General features: G+C 35.4%; 1 protein-coding gene across 5 annotated transcripts in view; it reads right to left on the bottom strand.

The window, feature by feature from the left end:
• The window catches only part of FAF1 (Fas associated factor 1), a 159,924-nt gene that overhangs the window by 74,000 nt on the left and 67,640 nt on the right, over window positions 1-18,284 (bottom strand). For all 5 annotated transcript variants that reach the window (XM_085586271.1, XM_085586272.1, XM_085586273.1 and 2 more), the window contains one exon: window positions 3,252-3,338. In XM_085586271.1, coding sequence (XP_085442397.1) covers window positions 3,252-3,338 — 87 coding nt within the window. The remainder of the gene's footprint in view (window positions 1-3,251; window positions 3,339-18,284) is intronic.

Below are 18,284 nucleotides of genomic sequence, written 5' to 3'. Positions count from 1 at the left end.
AGTTGCTTGTTGTGAAATGAGGATCCAAGGTCTCGACCGACTGCAACGCCGAGGGAACAGAGCGTTCCTGGCAGGAGGGAGGATGGATGCTGAGCTCCCCTGGTGGGATCCATGTGCCAGGACACAGTAACAGCACCAGACACTTCATCTTCTGGCTTTGCCTCTCTCCCCTTTCCCCTTCTCAACCTCACCCTAGAACATTTACATCTTTTTGATGCAGAAGTACATTCCATTTAGACAAGCTCACTGTCGTTACTTACAACAAAGCAGATTTCTCACTGCTGCACTGAAATTATTTAAAACAATGAACCAATTAAGAAAAAACCTGTAGCTTAAATACCAAGAACAAAAAGCAGTAATAAAATAACCTCCCTCCTTCTTCCTCTACTGGGTGTTGTTCTGTGCTACCAAAAAACCACTGAAACATCACAGACAACAACTCATTCTACTGAAATAAATCAATATCCAGTGACCTCATGGGGAAAAAAATTTTACCACTAACATGTAAAACTAACACCCAAAAAGTCACCCATACAAATAAATAAAATCACAATGCTTCCATGTAAAACCTGTAACTAAAACATCACCTACAGCTGATCTGAGATCTCTTTTTTACAGTGAGCACATATTTGAAAGTTACACTGGTGGTAATTACCAATGGAAGTCTAGAAGTTTGGCCAATAGAGCAAAATAAAAATGGAATAAATTCCAGAAATTTTACTAAATTATTCTGGCATGGATCTCATCTTTCAAACTCTGCAATGCTAAGATTGTTACAAAATCCAAAATAAAAACCGAGAACATACTGTGAATGTATTTAAAGTAAATTAAAATTATGGTTTTAATTTTCTGGGATTATTTTCAAGACTTCACTGTATCACTTGATGCTATATGTGCAAAAATATATAAGTTAACATTTTGAATATATTTAAGTTTTACTTACATAAATGCATTTTTAAAAAAGAGAATGAGTTAAAACTCATACATTTACCTTGAACTTTAATGAGCAGAACAGATATAATTTGCAGCATTAAAGTTATTCAGGCTCAATAAAAGCTAAAACTTGTCCTTGCTGAGCAGTGAAATGAGATTTGCATGGCCTGTGTACGCCTTGTTTCCCACAATCAAACTGTCACAGCACAAAAACATTCTCCTGCTTGGGGAGGTTTTGATACCCATTTCCCTGGTGAAAGTGTGAGAAGGATCTGAAAGAGTTATTGACAATTCATACAGTATCCCATATTCCATTAGGTAGTACAAGCAGAGAACATACCTTAACTCTGAAGGGAGATGAAGCAACAATGTTTTAAATTACTATTGACTCCACTAAATTTCCTGATAATGTCAGAAGACTGTAGTCTGGCAGGTTCATAAGAGACTCAAGATGATACAGGAATCCAATTATGCCAAGTCTATTTAGTTGTCCTGTTTGCTAAGCCAAAGGTTAACGAGAACTGCACTGAAAAAACCTCCTGTGGTATTACAAAGTATTTCTTATGCTGCATAACATGCAAATGAAAAAGTATTTTAATCAAGTCTTTCTTTAACTCCTTAATTGCAAGGGGGTACCCTACAAGACAGCAAATTAAAAACTCATGATGGAAAAAGTGATCTTAAAAATTTGTCACTGAACTCAAGAGATCATCATTAATTACTCAAGTAATTATTACTAAATATTTCTAATTTGGGGGAAAAAAAAGTTCAGATCACAGGAGCATAGACAGTCATTGCTATCATTAAATCTTTATAAATAGTAAGCTACGGCCTCTAATTTTAGACAGAAATTAATTGTATTTTTGTTGGCAACACACTCAAATCTGTTTACACAGCTGACAAGTTCCAGCGCCACCAGACTCGAGCTGTGAGCTTTGAGGACTCGTTTGCTTCAGAGCAGATGACTCAACATTCACCAATTTCATTAAAGATGAAAAGGGGAAAAATTCACCTGCAACAATGTCACTTGAAAAAAAAGACCTAAAGCAGATTGATGAGTTTTACATATGTGAGGTATCCTACTCAGAAGAAAAGGAGGGGAAAAATATATGAAAACCTAACAGCTGTGGGAAAACAGATTAGAAGTGTTGAGTTTCCAATTCTTTTTTGGGCTAATGTAAACTAATAAAATGCTAAAATGGATCCACATTTCAAAGCCTGTAATTACCACATGACACCATTCTGTTATTTCAGACCTTACATCTATCAGCTCAGATATGCCCTTGAATACATGGACTGAGATTTACCCACCTTTCTCAAACTTAAATACTGTTTCCGCAAACAACACCACAGATACATTTTACAAGTACACTGGAAATTCAGACAGCTTTTGCCTTTTGGTTTTTTTTTTTAATTGGCATAAATCCTTTTCCCAGAGCAAAAAAAGCAGCAGTCATATTCAAACAGCAATTCTCCCTTTACAAGAAGAGAGCAGAAATGGACAGGAAAGCAATGCATGGCAGATAATGGCAATATAAAAGAAAGCAAAGTCCAAATCATTTTCACTTTGTAGAACATTCAGGTTCAATAAAAAACTTAATTTTTCTACATTTTTTTTGAGTCACAAAATCTACATACAACATAACTACATAATTATTCCACCCTTTCAGTAATTTTTTCAGTGGATTGGTTGAGTTTTTTCTAAAGAAAGGCAGACCTCACTAGCTGGCACAGGGAACATAGTAGCAGAAGGAAACTGAAAGACATGCTGTAAAACACGTTGTAAGGATGACCATGGAATGAAGCAAGTCTAACATTTAATGGGATACTGCAGATAAGTCCCACAATTTCACGAATTTGTGGGCAATTCTGAGTCAGTGGATTCTGTCACCTCACTGATTTCAGCAGGAACATCTCCTGCTCTGAAGCCAGAGGCCTGAGCACTAACTGGGTGAGCTAATGTACTGTGAAAAGTACCTAGATGTGCACACAGAGCACACATAAAAAATCAGGGCTTTTTGCCCGAGTTCAATCACCCAATAGACTTCAATTTCCAAAATTGAAGCAGCCTTGCTTCAGTCTAGAATGGCTGAAATGAAACATGAAACATGAACTGAATCTGCTACCAGGAATCCTTTCCCTGAGCTGCAGGCATCCAAACCTCCAGCATTTGTATCTTCCATGCCAAAACTCTCAATGTGTGTGATGTTAAGGTACTGCATAAGAGACAGTATGTGCTACTGAGTGATTCCAATCAGAAATCCATGTAAAATCAGCCTTTTCTAGGAAGGAATGAGATGAGAAGCCAAGGAACTCACCGAGTCGTCTGTGGCAGAAGAAGGCCAACCTTCCCACAGCTGGTGACGGACAGGGATACTGGTCAGGTCATACACATTCCGCTTCACCTGGGAAAAAAATAAAAATAAATCAAACTTGCTCTAAAAAAGGCAGCCAAAGGGCATTATTTTCATCACAGCACCAAGCTTTTTATTTTTCCAGGTTATTGTAAAACTTTGACTTAAAGGAAATGATAAGGCTATTCCAAAACTGCCCTTTGATGCCTTCTTTTGATTTTCACTTGTTCACTTGTCAACAGGAAACAGAGAGCAATTAATTGTGTACTAACTTCTGCTATAAGAATTGCTAAAACTTCCATGAACTGAAAAAAATTAAATGCATTATATTATAGCTCTCAGCAGGAAGAGATCTTTGAGCTAGCACTTTGCCTGCAGTCTAGTGCACTTACCCTGAGTTAACAGCTTTTCCTGAACAGAAAAATAGTTTACAACAATCAGAAAGAAAGCTGAATTTCGCCAAAATGATAAATGCTAACATAATCCATTTAGATAAAGGTTTCATATTCTAGAAATTAATGAAAGACGATTCTACATTACTATTCTTAAGAAGATAATACAGTAAGAGAGGCATTTTATATAATTTGATCCTACCTATTAATCAGTACTTGACATAGCTTCAGCACTGAAGCACAGTTGAGGTTTGACTCCATGGTAAAGTAATATAAAGATATGGAAAGTAAATATGCTCCCTCTAAAATCTGTGATTCATTTTTAGTACAGGATGTATATGAAACATCTGACAATAGATTTTGATCTAAAAATATTTTTGCATAATGAAATAGCATCAAAACTTTTTCCCTGGATCATCTTTAGAAACAAATGCTCCATGGATCCTCTTTTAAATTCTGCACAACAATAAATGGATGAAGAATGTGTGCAGACATTAAGCAGTGAAACCATTGTTCTAATCACTGTAAATATCCCAAGGAGGGTGAGGACAAGGCATGGATTTCCACACATAGTCTTCCTCACAAATGTTGATTTGGGCCACATTCGTCAAAAAATTCTTAATGGCACAGTCACAAGGTTGTCAACAAATACCCGCAACTGAAAAAATCAGGGCATATTGAGATCCAACACAAAATACAGAGGTCTTACTGTATTTTCAGATCTGTCCTTCAATTATTGTTGCTTTTTCTCATTATTTTTAGTACTAGCAGTTATTTCATGCTAATAAAATGCCCCTTTGGAAAAACTGTGAAGCATTGTCTCACATTTCTGGATAGATTTAATACAAAGGCTATGCAGATAATTTCAATGCTATCAGTTTAAAGCTTTCTAAATAGAAATATTCTGCACAGGTCAGTGTTTTAGAATTGTTAAGGTATCTCTCAATTTTTCCCTAAAATTGGTAAATTACATGTACACATGATAACCTTTATGTTAATATTAGTTTTGTTCAGGAGTTCTTGCAGGGAGACTGACCTGGGAACTGTGTTTCAATTTAAAAAATATTACAACTATATTTTAACTTAAAAAATTGAAACAAGAACACTGAGTCTTTAAGACACAGAATACTGAAGTATCAATTAGCAATTCAAGTGGACTTCATTTTAGTGCTTCCTCATAGTGTCCTTGATGGCTTTGTAAAGAAATGTTGCTTCATACTGACCCCACAACAATCCAAAATGTAACAATCCTGACCTATGTGTGATCGTAACGACACAGTTCTTGCTGGCTTAGTTTTCTTGCATCAAAAACCATGATAAACTGTCACTGTGAAATATTTATTTTCCAGCTACACACCAGAAATAGTATTATTTTCACAATATAAAACTCTAAGGTGCACTATTTTTAAATAACAAGTGAAACTTATTTACAGAAACATGAGATCAATAGGACTACATAATATTGTTTTCAAAAAGCCTTCAGAAGTGAAAATAAATAACTCGGAAGTCACATTCCTCAAATTCCCTTTTAATTCCAAAGCACAACAGAAAGGCATTATGAAAAAAACAGTATTTCCCTTCTTTCATTAACTCATCTGTAACTGCACTGAATTCAATAACATTCCTCTGCTATTCTAAGCTTGAAAGGCATGCTTGGGGTAAAGTGTTATGTTGGTATAAAGCACAATGCCAGACTGATGTGCTGGACAAAAGTGATCAAAGTTGAAGTAATTTTAGCCAACGCACAAGTATTCTGCTGCATTATCCTACCAGAATGACATCTGTTGAGCAACTCGTCGCAGAATAAACCAGTTGTTCTAGGCAGCCCTGCCTGGGTAGGGGACCATGTAAGACTGATTAGAGTAATGTTTGATTAAACAAACTGCTTGAGTTAAGATCATAACTGGATTTGGAATTCATGCCAAAGTAGTCCTCTTTCAAACAACAAGCCACAATCAATTATTTAAGATAAAATAAGCTTGCTTTTAAATAATGATTTGATTTTTGGTTTCTTTGATAATTAGAACACTGTTACGAAAGCAGGCTGTAAAATGTTTTAGAGATTAGAATATTTACCAATTGAGTATAGAAAAACCCTTTTCTTCATTAATTGACCTAATTTATGAAAGCAGACTGTAAAATGTTTTAGAGATTAGAATATTTACCAGTTGAGTGTGGAAAAATTCCTTTTCTTCATTAATTGACCTAATTTCAGTTTAAAGTGAAAAATTCCATGAGGAGGAAAAATTTATGAAGATTTATATAAAGCAGAGCTGTGAACTTCTCCTTCACTGAGCCAATAAAAATCTACAGCCACACTCTTCAGACAACTGAAAATAGTTAGCACAGAAAATGGACAAAGTTTGTGTTAAAGATTTTATTATAAATTCACTCAGCATTGAGAGGAGGAACAAAATCTTTATCGCATACAGCAAACTGTGCTGTCCACTGAGCTTACATTTATTGGCAAACTTTTTGGTCCTCCACTTTTGATCAGTTTGAAATACAAATTGGTGGCATTGTCTTTGTGCAGCCCAGAATGTCTTTTCATAATGTTCAGATGCCATGGTGACTGGCACATTACTATGGCAGCCACCCTTCAGATTATCATCTCCAGAATATAAGAGATCATTTTAAAACAAATTAAAGGCACATCTATTTGGTTTCACTACTCAGCTGTAAACAGTATCAATACAACCATTTAAACAAAACAAAAAAAAATAGTCCATATATTTCAGATGCAGTCTTATTACTAGGATAATTCCTGCAAAATGCCCTGCCTTGCAGTTATACATTGATGCTGGAAAACTATGAGAAGTTTTAGCTTCAGCTCATTTTCACTAGTTTTAGAAGAGAGTTAACATATTAAACAACTTCTAATATTTTAAGAAAACACATATGTCAAAGTAGCCAACACACTCAGAAAACTTCCCAGACAGAGGCATGTTACCTTCCTATCTTTCACTGGTTTCTTTAAACAGATGAACATGTTGCTTTGAAAGTAAGGTTAAACACAAAATATACACTTTGTTTGCAAATATGAAGCTAATCCAACATTCTAAGTCCTGCCACATTCATATTAGTAAGGATAAAGTGAAGCAAAATATATCACAGGGCAAAATGTCTGTACCAGGTACGGTGATGACAACCAACCTTCTGGTGATTGCACTCAGCAGGAATTAGTAGCTATTTTCTCATCTCTGAATTAGAAAAATCTGAAACCTACTCTCAAAAAACAAATACCTAACACTTACTAAATGATTAAAAAATTAAATTTATGCTGAATCACTGAAAAACTGTCATGCCTGAATCTGTATCTTTGATTCACAACAAATCACAACAAAGTTTAACAGTAGTTTCCCTCAGGCTGCTTTCAGCTTATGCAGGTACAAAGTTAAGTGAAATAATGTACATAATGAACTTTTGTTAGTCTTATTATTAAATATAATTTATGCAAAGCTGTAAATTGGCTGAGATGCTAAAGACTGTTCCAGGCACATAGGCAGCATGAAAGACAGTGCAAAAATGAGTGCATGAAAGGCAGACAAAAGGAGCAATAAAGTCAGAGGACTGTGAGGAATGTGGAATGTGAGTTGGGGGACGCAGGGAAACGAGATCAGATGCAGACAGTGCAAGGTTGCACGGGGCACTGATGGTACAGCAGAAATCTTGACTTTGACATGGTAACAGAGAAGAAGTCAAGACAACTAACCAAAATTTTTAAGGGACAGCAATGATATGGATGGGGAAGAAGCCAGGAAGAAATCCAAAGTAAGTAGAAGCATTTTGGTGAAGAAAGATGGAAAGAAAGCAGGCTAACCCAGCTAAATTGATAGGCTTAAAGATTATAAATTAAAGCCTTTAACATCTCTGCCAGGCAAAATTCCAACAGATAGAAAAGAGCACTGGGAATCTGGCAGGAATAGATGGGAAGCAGGAGCAGAATCAACCAAATTTCAAAGCATGAAGAAACATCAAAGGTGATATTATGGTGAGTTTGAAAAGATAATGATGTTATCAGCAGCTATGAGCAAGAAGATTGGTTAGATAAAAGGGTGATTTCAGTTAATTGTGGACTAACAAGAATTATTGAAAATACTGAGATGCAAAACTAGAGAGAAGGAATTTCTGAATCAGCACCTCTGCCATAACCTATTGCAATAGATTTGGTCCACAGTAACAGAAAAACACAAGACACAAACTGAAGAAGTTAGGAGGGAAAATGACAACCAAAACAAGTAATCCATATTTAAAATGTTCTCACAGCAGACAAAAAGGATTTTGCATTTTATCAGGAAGAGGATATCACAAGCCAAAGGAGAAACTGAATTTCTGAACTCTGAAAGTAATTTTTAGCCAGCTACCCACAGGTAGGATACATTCACATATACTAAAGCAGTGCACTGTGTGAGCCACCACCAATACCCAAACCAGAACTCTCAGGTTACTTATCCAAGACTCATTTAAGGGAAAGGTTCTAAGTCTGCTCCATTCACAATTTTGCTTGGGCTCTTATCTTTCCAATACATAATACAAAAAACTACAACATAAAAAAACCCCCACAAAGGCTATTTAAATCATCACATTTTAATTTTAGTGTAAGTTTTACTGTAGAAATAATAGTGCAATTTCAAAGACATCAAATTATAACCTGCCTCTCCTTCTAGCAGCTGACTGAAGTTTAAATTACAGAATGCTTCCAATTAATGAATTAAGATGTCAGGATTGGGCTATTTTTAAATAACAGCATCTGCTTCTTGCAAATTTTATACCACTGAAACTCTCTAAGGAAGACTCCCTATGCTATTTACATTTACACATATTCAATTCACTCTGTTGTAATCTAAAGGAAAAAAATACACTTCCAATGTAAATATTTAAAATCTATACTGAATGCAAAAAAACCCTCACCTGCCCAAGCCAATCAGCCAAAAGTCAGCCATGATTCAGCACTTTTATAAAATGCACAGGAACTCCATTTTGTATTTTACTAAAATACATTTTCTAATTAATTTTTTGTTCCATATCTCTTCCTTTAAATTACTATTTTCTTCCACCCTCAAGATTGCTTTTAATATCTCTGAAAATATTCAAGTCTGCATTTATTAAGTTTTCCCACTTAGTAGGCTAAAGCTTAGAAACCTTGTTTCTTATTTAATGCAGACTAAAAGTGCATTCTAGTCTAAGATAATTTATTTTAATTCAATGTCCAAATTACATTACTTGCTTATTCTATTATGACAAGTAAAACAGAAACAAATATAAGCACCAAAACATACACAGCTCATGAAAGTAAGATTCTCTTCCCTCTCAGGACTGTTTCATTTTCAAATTAAAAGCAATTTAAGGTCCTCCCAAAGGGCCTTAAGAGTACCTGAATGTCCACTGTACATCAGCCACATACAAAGCAGAATTCATCAGTGAGTAACAACACACAAAACCAATAGAAAATTTTATACCAAGTTTTTGTGTACCATTTTCCTAAAATTAAAATATTTCATGTACAGAAATGCCACTAATGCATCCAACTTTAAAGTGTATGGAACAGTGTTTGAACCCAAATAAACCCAGCTTGAACTATATCAAAAATGGGTTGCATTGCATTGTAGCACTCAATAAATACTGGGCCAGTACCTTCATTAAAAAGCTTGGTGAAATTGTTCAAATTAACTCAGATCTGGAAAATAATGTGTAATTTTTTGGTGACATTTTTCTGATAAGAGTTCAAACCAGGAAGATCATACAATATTATAATATTATACAATATTAAACACGGAGCAAATTTTCTGATGTTTCCAATTCTTTCATTTCAGTATTTAGAAGAGCTTGAAGTGCATGAATTTGCATGTGATTGAAAAGGTGGAGTAAGAACTTTATGTATCTAGGGATTAAATGAGTATTTTAATATAAACACAGCTTGAGAGATGAGACAAAGAGAAATTGGTAACTACTTTGACAGATTAAGGTAAATAAATGCAAAGTTAATGTATTACTTGGCTATTATGTATTTTAAAATGGGAGAGGGAAGAAAACTTTCAGGAGAAAGAATCTGTAAGCAGACAATAACTTTGACAGAGAGATGATTCACCAAAGCAGTTTAGTAAAAGCACCTCATTTAGGAAAATAAAGCACTAAATATGAGTCACTAGCACCACTTCCAGAAAGGCATGTGGATCCTTTACTCCCCAGCCAAGCACTTACAGCCTTACTCCTCCAGATTCACATCCATCATAATGTGTCATCAAACTAAATCCAAAAAACCACAACTCATTCTATTTCATTTATATCAATTCCGGATAACTACAGTTACTCCAAATAACTTCTGTGAAATACTACTGGCAAACTTTAAATGTCCTAAATTCAGAAAATAAACTGATTTTTCCTTAGCTAGCTGGCTGTGCTCTGTCCTCTTGTCCCACAGCTGTGCTACATCTTCCATGACACCATCTACTCACTTCACAGCCTCACTGAGCTACTCTATTTCTGAGCTGTAACCGTTACTCAAATAAATTTTGGTATTTTTGTCAACCAGGAGTTATCAGAAGTTCATCCAGTTTGGGAAGGACCAAGTTATTTAAAAATTCATTAAGTGTAATAACGCTTAAGTGTCATTACACTTTGTAAGTTTTTGCAAAGAAGTGTTTGGCAGTTTCCTTCCAGCAATAGAAATAATATTGTGAATAAATTACTTTCATAGATTTCACAATTATTCATATTTCATTATCTCCTATTTCATTAATTTAAGCTCATATTTTAATCCTCGTTTAAATCAACCCTTCTTGGATGTAATTTGATCTTTCTTAATGGATCTGTGCCAAGTGTGTATCTCACCACTACAACCTTCAATAAAATGGCTTATTAGGTAATACTAGTGTAATTTTGGATAAAAATTTTGAAACAGAAAATAAAAGCAAGGATACAGCTAAATTTTACTGAATCTTCTGATGTGTGAGCTTCTCATTGCCTCATGCAATACATATATCTATATGTGTGTATATCTATATATATACATAATTACAACATAACCTGAAAAGATGGGTGCCCCAAGCATGAGATGTTTCCTCAAATACTTAGCAAGATATTTTTCCAACTTCAGCTTCCTGTCCAGACAATTTGGAGAATTAATCTGAGCTCTCTTCAAGCTACCAGATACTACTTTTTGCCACTGATTTGGATCAGCCTTTTCACAGCAAATGTTAAGTACATTCATAATATTACATTATACACTATATTAAAATTCTATATACAGCTGTCTGGCTGTCTTTAAAATGTGGGTTTAGTTCTCAATGCCTCTGTTTTCTGACAGCATTCATGCATGTTTTAATTCCATAAAATAAAGAAACCCCTTTGCTGTTCTCCATCTTTAAATCCCTAAAATCAGCCATCCTTCTAGGGCAGCATTATTGCTAAATGCAAGGTACAATCTTCTGAACTTGATGCTGAAGTTCCAGGGTGCTGCTATATGTCCTGCACTGTGCAAAGGTTCAGCTCACATAATTATTATTATTCATTGCTTGTAGTGCCTAGGAGACCTAATTGTGATAATCCCCTCTGAACTTTAAACTGCATGACCCTTTGATTTTTTTAATAGAAGGTTAAAAGAAGAAACAAATTCCTATAGAAGGAGAAGGGAAAACACATTCTTAAGAAATTGGGGCAAGAGACATGAGTATGTAAAAAAAAATCATTTTGGCAGCACACAAGCATGAGTTTGAAATGGGGTATGAAAGAATTAAGAGTGTGATCTAGCTGTGACATTAGAGATTGAAAGGAAGATGAGATTAGGGTTAAAAGAGATCAAACAACAAAGACTTACTGCCAAAACAATTTTACAAATTTATTTGAAAACACCTTAAACGCTTCTACTAACAAAATAAAAATGCTGATAATACCTGAAGTTTGTTTGTTTGCTTGTTTGATTGTTTGACATGCACTGACACAGAAAAGATACATTTTGAAGTCCTAGCTTGTTTTTCCATTCAGTAGGAATGGTCATTTGAGAAAACACCACTTATTAGCTTCCTAAATGACCCAACTTTTAACTGACCTCTCTCCACATGATGAAAAACAACAGGCAACTGCTCCTCAGGCATCCATTACCACATCACCATCAACAGGCAGCTACTCTATTGGTAAAACATTCAGATGCAATATGAAGGGCAAATACAGTTTCTAATATTTTTACCTCCAAGGTCTCAATTCCAGTTGATTTTATGTCCTGAAATGTCCAGAGATTGTCAAATACCTTGACACCAATCATGAAGTATGTGCCAAGAGCATTAACTTTGATCCAAGCTATTCAAAATTGGTATGAAAACACAATTTCAACTATTAAATACACATTCTGTCCATGCTAACATCTCTCAGACTTATCAGAAGCTACTGACACTACTGGGTAATGGAAAAATATGAACTAAAGCTGGGAAGTAAGACAAAATCTCCATGCCTGGTGGGGCCTGGTCCCACCCTGTCCACATCACTTGTGCACATATTCAATTATAGCACAATGATGCTTGTGGATATAGTCAGGCTCCCACTCAAAAGGACATTAAAGATTATTTTTAGGGTCTGAATCATCACTGGAAATAAAAGAGAGAGTCAATGTGACTCTTGCAGTGGAAAGAAGATCTGTTACCTTTTCTCAGCTGTCATGTTCAGAACAGAAAAAAAAAAAATTAGGCAGCTATATTTCTAGTCAAACATCCTCATCTTCATTTAAAAATTAACTGGTCTGCAACAGCCCAAGCATAATAAGTCTTTGGTCACTTCCTTACTTGGGAACCCTCAGGGGTTTCAAAAGTAACCACTCAAACCAATGAACAGTAGAACAAATGGACATTTTAGGAACTAGTAAGGAGAAGAATGGAAGTTACTGTTTAATCATAGTAAAGAGCACCACTTAGATAGATATAGGGGGAAAGGGGGAAAAAACCAAAATCCAGCTAAAAATCTCCCACTTAAAAGTTTCTTTTCACTTTGGTTCAATGAGAGAAGGAATCCTACCACCTGCCCCAAATCTCAGATTATGACTCCAAGAAATACCTGAACACATTTCACTGATTAACAATATCTTCCACTCCCAATAGTATATTCCACACCCAACTACATTTCAAAACAGAAACTGATTCAGTTTCAGTCTTAAGAAATGCATAAACCACATTTGCTTCAGAGCAATCCTTATTTTAAGTGATAAGCCCACCCAATCTGGTGTAAGAAGGAGAACGTCACAAAATCAGTATTTTCCCATCTGTTTTTACTTGTTCTCTAGACAATAAAATAAACTTTTGGGAGAGGCCATATTTTCTTGCTCCTAGAGACAAAATAAAATCTACTCCAAGTTCTTGTAAATGGCCAATAATTATAAAGGATTTACAAATTTACACATTATATGAAAAATAGTTAAATCTATGAACTTTGAGAAGCAAAGTACACAGTCATGCAGAGAGCTTGGAAGTACTTTCACATACAGAAAGTCTCCACTACCTCTAACACACCTCTGGTGTTTTACTTCTCTCTTCCCTCCACTTTTACACTTAAAAGGTGACAGCAAACCTGCTGCTTAGTAAGGAGAGAGATAGGCACACTCACTCTGCAGCCCTTTTATTCCTAGGGCCAGCACACAAAGTTCATCTAGAAAGGAAGGTGAACCACAGATATAAAATGTTTTGTGCATTTCATTAATTTCTCAAAGCAAAAAAATTCAGTGCAGCATGCACTTTCTCTGAAGATTCTCTGGTATAACGCCATAAAAAGAAGATGGGTCATCCAGAAACCCATCATTAACTCAAGTGCTGACTTGCTTGGTTCACTTCACTTGTTGGTATCAGGTGTTTGACAGACTTTTATGTGAAAGCTCTGTAGGAAGTCAGCTCTAAGGTAAACTGTGACATCTTTTCTCAGTCAGTCTAACCATGAATTTAATAAATTCTTTGATGTGGTTGTATTTGAATAGATATTCTATTCATGTTATTCCGAATTCAAGTTAAACACTAAAACAATGTTCTTTGAGCTGTCAGTCAAATTTCTACTAACAAAAACATTTCTGGGTATTTCCTCCATTTCATCGTTGTGTCCACCGTTCTTTAAGGGTTTTTGTATCAACAATATTCATAAGTAATTTGAGATTGATTTCTGCTTTAACAGTGGAGAAGAATTGCAGACAAACCTTCACGGTGGTTTTAATAATATTAACACGCACACACATCAATTACAAATACAGTTACTAATATTGCTACATTTAAGGTAGATGCAAGTAAGGTGCAGATTACACTATTAAACAAGCAGCTCTCCTATACACATATACATTTTTAGAAAGAGAATTCAGTCTATTTAGCAATTCACTAACAAAGCTATTCCTTAGCTCATCCCTGCCATAACCTGCTCTATTCAGAAACATATGGGAAAAGACATTAAATAACCAGTGAAAACCATGGACTTCTGGTATTAGTGCTACACATTGCATACCCCTATTCATTATTCCACCTCCCTTGTTTAATCTATCATTAAGACTCAGTGACCCTACACTAAATTTTAAAGCAGATCCTTCCTTCCTCCCATGCCTAAATTCACATACTTTTCTAGTTGGGGATGCCCTCAAGTATTAGCCACTCTACAGGGTTTCTCTAATCTCAGCTCTGAACTATGTTGTGCTATAGAAGCAAGAAATTGCTGGTTTACATCTTTAACTATGGAATCTTCCACCCAAAAAATCCCCTCCTTTATTTAATAAGATAGAGGAAAATCTTTCATGTAGAACATATTTAACATGTTTAAAAATTATGTATTTTCCTCTATATGATGTAGAAGTTATAAAGTATATTAATTTAAAGCAGTGCTGTCCTGAACTTGTGTCCCAAACATAATTTCACTAGAAACAATTTCAAAAGTTTATTGTTACATCGTAGAAAAGCTAGATTTCTATTTGCATTCAAAGTCACTATGAAACAGGTTTCTAATAAACAGTTTTTTAAAAAATAAAGCAAGATGACCAACTATTAGATATTAGACTTGTTTTTGTTTTTTAACATGGGAACTAAAAACATACAAAAATATTAAGACCTCTGCCTCTCTCTTTTAACTGACAGGTTTCAGTGTAACAGGAATGGCAGTACAGGTGAAAACATATCATGAGTTTTCTGAATGAGGGACAAGAGTCTTTATTGTTGCTGTCTATAGTATTTGCCAACCATAGCCCTGCCTTCCTCTTACACAATAAGGTGAACATTGATCTGCACCATGATTTTAAAAAGTTATAGACACTAAGACTGAGTGAAGCAGAGATGAAATTCCATTGAGTTAACAAAATGAGACATAGTACAATCCAAATATACATTTTTATGTCTACCAAAGAAGCCATACAAATTTGTTTTGGTTTCATGAATAATGCTACTTGTAGTATATTTAACACTGTTTAACCACATTTCCTCAAAGAATAGAATAAAGTTGAAAAAATAGAATAAGTTGAAAAAAGCAGCTGCAACCTGGCCAAATAGCCTAATCTGCATTCTCTCTGGCTCTTCTTTCTTTGCTTTAAGTCTTTTCCCCAAACAAGTCAGTACTTGAACAATTATACATGAGTCATAAGTACTTGTGGAATACAAAAAGTTGATGGGAAAAGCAAATTAGTAAGGTTCAAATTGTCAGGTTGTCAGATAAGAGAAAAATATTAGGAACAGTTTAAATAAACACACTAAGCCAAGAGCAACACTAGAAAACCTGAAGTCTAAGTTCCACACAGGTGCAGACATGGGAAGATGAAGGGAAAGTGTTACCAGAGAATGAAAATAAACAGTAACGGTGAAGTCTTTGGATCAATTTGAAGACAAAAATTATCTGGAAACCTCTCAAGTGAGGAACTTTTCTTTATAAACAGCAAGACTTTTATGAAAAAGTACTGCTAAGGCCCCAGTCCTGCAACCTCTGGTTCGGGCACTTTTTCCTGAACTGGACTGGCTTCCAGACCTGGACTGCCTAAATTAAAACCTAAGTAGTTTACAATATTGAACTCATATTTTCCTTTAGAATTCCAAAATACTAGAAGAAAACTACATTATCTTGTTCCTCTTAGAGGAGTGCACAGCTGAGTCTCTCTCAATGCAATGAGTTTATTTGTTGTATCTTCAACAGCAGCCACCTTCATGAATAGTCTGGTCTGAATAACCCAAAAACACACAAAGCTCTTCCATGATGGAGGAGTCAGTATTTCTTGAATATACAACTAAATGCAATTTCATTAGTGTTTGACCAAAACACTACAGAGTTTCCTCTTCTCCAGATTCCAGTCACAAAGCTCACCATTCATTTGCTGCAGAACAACAGAAAACGTAATGATCACTTTGGAAAATAGCCAATATAAAGGTATTCTGACCATTTTCACTATTCGATTGTGCAAACTTTTCATCTCACTGAAATGGAAATACTTGAATAAAGCATAACTGAATTAATTAAACATAGATATTATTTTTTCCACACTTTTTTGTCTTAGCTTGACATGCAGTTCTGTATCTATTAGTAAGCAGTGAACACTATTCCATTTAATGAAAAAAAAAACCCTTAAATTACAGATTAGTGAATCTCAGCAACTCGTTTTCCCAAAAACACTTCCAATACTGCACAGAATTAACATAGTCTTAATCAGAACTCCTTTATCTAAAACAGAACTAGAAACTATGTATTACAAAACAAGATTCATGGACAACAAATATTAAGATCTGAAAAGATCTATTCAGCTCAAATTAACACATTCCTATAAATCAAAGCAAAATTCATCCACACGTTCATTCCTGTTACAGAATTGTCACCTCAATAGCCAATAAAAAGAAAGAACTAATGAGGTATTTCAGTATCTTCCAAAGAAATATTTTCAGCTCTGTTTTTCTTTTAAGTGCTTGAAAGGAAAAGAGTAATGAATTGCTCCCACACAGTCTTTTTATTATTCTATTATAGCAACAAGAGAGTTACACCGAGTCTTTATCTTTCACATAGTCCCAGATATTTTTCTGTCTCACTGCAACAATGACAAAGGAAGCAGACCAGGAAGGACAGTTATTTATCAGCACCAGGGAGGTGCTGCTTGAAGCAGCAAATCAGGGTGAGATGACAGATTTATTGGTTAACTAAGTGATATCTGAAAGCTCTGCACTAATATCCAGACAATCCAATATACATTGTAAATAAGTTTCCACAACAGACAAGGATCTAGACTTCTACCAAAAACCAGGTCATTCAGCTGTATCCTGTGGAGTTTCCAGGACTACTTTCTGTTAGGATGAACATCCCCTGCTGGAGACAAGCAAGCATCCTCTAGCCCTGAAATCATCCACATTCATCAATGGGACCATGGATTTGAGATGGGGAAGACAAATCTGTTAAAGTCCAGCAATAACAAGCTGGAAACTTGAAGAAAGAACTGAGATTTCACTGGTCACTTACCTGCACAGAGAGTATGCCCTGAACCTAAAGTGTTTCAAACAGGACAAGACAGTGAAATCATGATCACTTCTCTCATGATCTACATGAGAATACTTAGAAGAAAATTAGAGGCACACGCAACAAATCAATCTATGTAACAGGCAGGCTAAAGAGACTTAATGACTAGAATAGATTTATTAGCCCTTTTTTTTGTTGTATGTGGAAATGTATCAGCCTTGAGTAACCACAACCTGGACAAGCTATCTTCCCATGTTGGTCCTCAGAAATTTTCCAAATCAATGGGACACACAACCCTTGAGCACTCACACAGATGCATAAGAAGGGAATTGGCCTTTCCTGACAGGCCAAATGCTTTCTAAGAGAGAAGTCAGGAGTCTGGTCACTTATTAAAGTGTGATCACCACCATGACACTGTGGTATGTGAGGCTTAAGCACACGTACTATCAGTTATCAATAACAGCTGAAAAACATTTAATACAGATCTTGTGATCCTGCCAGCAAGCTGTCACTTACCCACTAACCATCAGAAAAGGGTCAGAAAGCTATGTATTTATCCAGACACGTGGAAGGCATGACTGATGACAATAAATTTGATGAATTTATGTGGCAGACTTGTGGTTTTAAGTAACACACGCAAGAACAGCAGTCCTGACTCAGTAAGAACCAAAAAAATTGAGTTACAACATACACAGACAGGAATCTGGCACAGAATGACCTCCTCCAGCAGCAAAACCAGCTCAGAAACATTAAAACTCTCCACTTGAATGCAAAACTCAATGTTTTTTGGACACTTTTCAGACACTTTTTAAGACACTTTTTTGGACACTTTCTGAACACTTTTAAAGATAAATATCATAATCTATTTAAAATATTTCAAATAGTTCCTGTAAAATCCTCTTCCCTTGAAATAAAAGGCCATTACTAAATCCCAATGGATCAGAAGTCCCAGAAAAGACTTGCCTGCAGATGTCTTATGAAAATGAATTCCTGAAAAGCAGCAGGAAAACAAATGGTAGGGATGGCAGAAAGCCAACAAAAAGCTAAGAGCTGCTGGTCACGGTGTCACAATGACAGGCATTTTAAATTGTAATTCCAGAGCAGGAGAAATGGCTGTAATCTGTCATCAAAGCTATGGAGCAAATACAGAGATGAGACTGGAAGAGATAAGTCACCC

This window comes from Lonchura striata, chromosome 8, assembly GCF_050655825.1.
Source record: "Lonchura striata isolate lonStrDom1 chromosome 8, ASM5065582v1, whole genome shotgun sequence".
Classification (NCBI taxonomy): domain Eukaryota; kingdom Metazoa; phylum Chordata; class Aves; order Passeriformes; family Estrildidae; genus Lonchura; species Lonchura striata.
The sequence above is the reverse complement of the archived record's forward strand: the minus strand, read 5'-3'. Positions and strand labels throughout refer to the sequence as shown.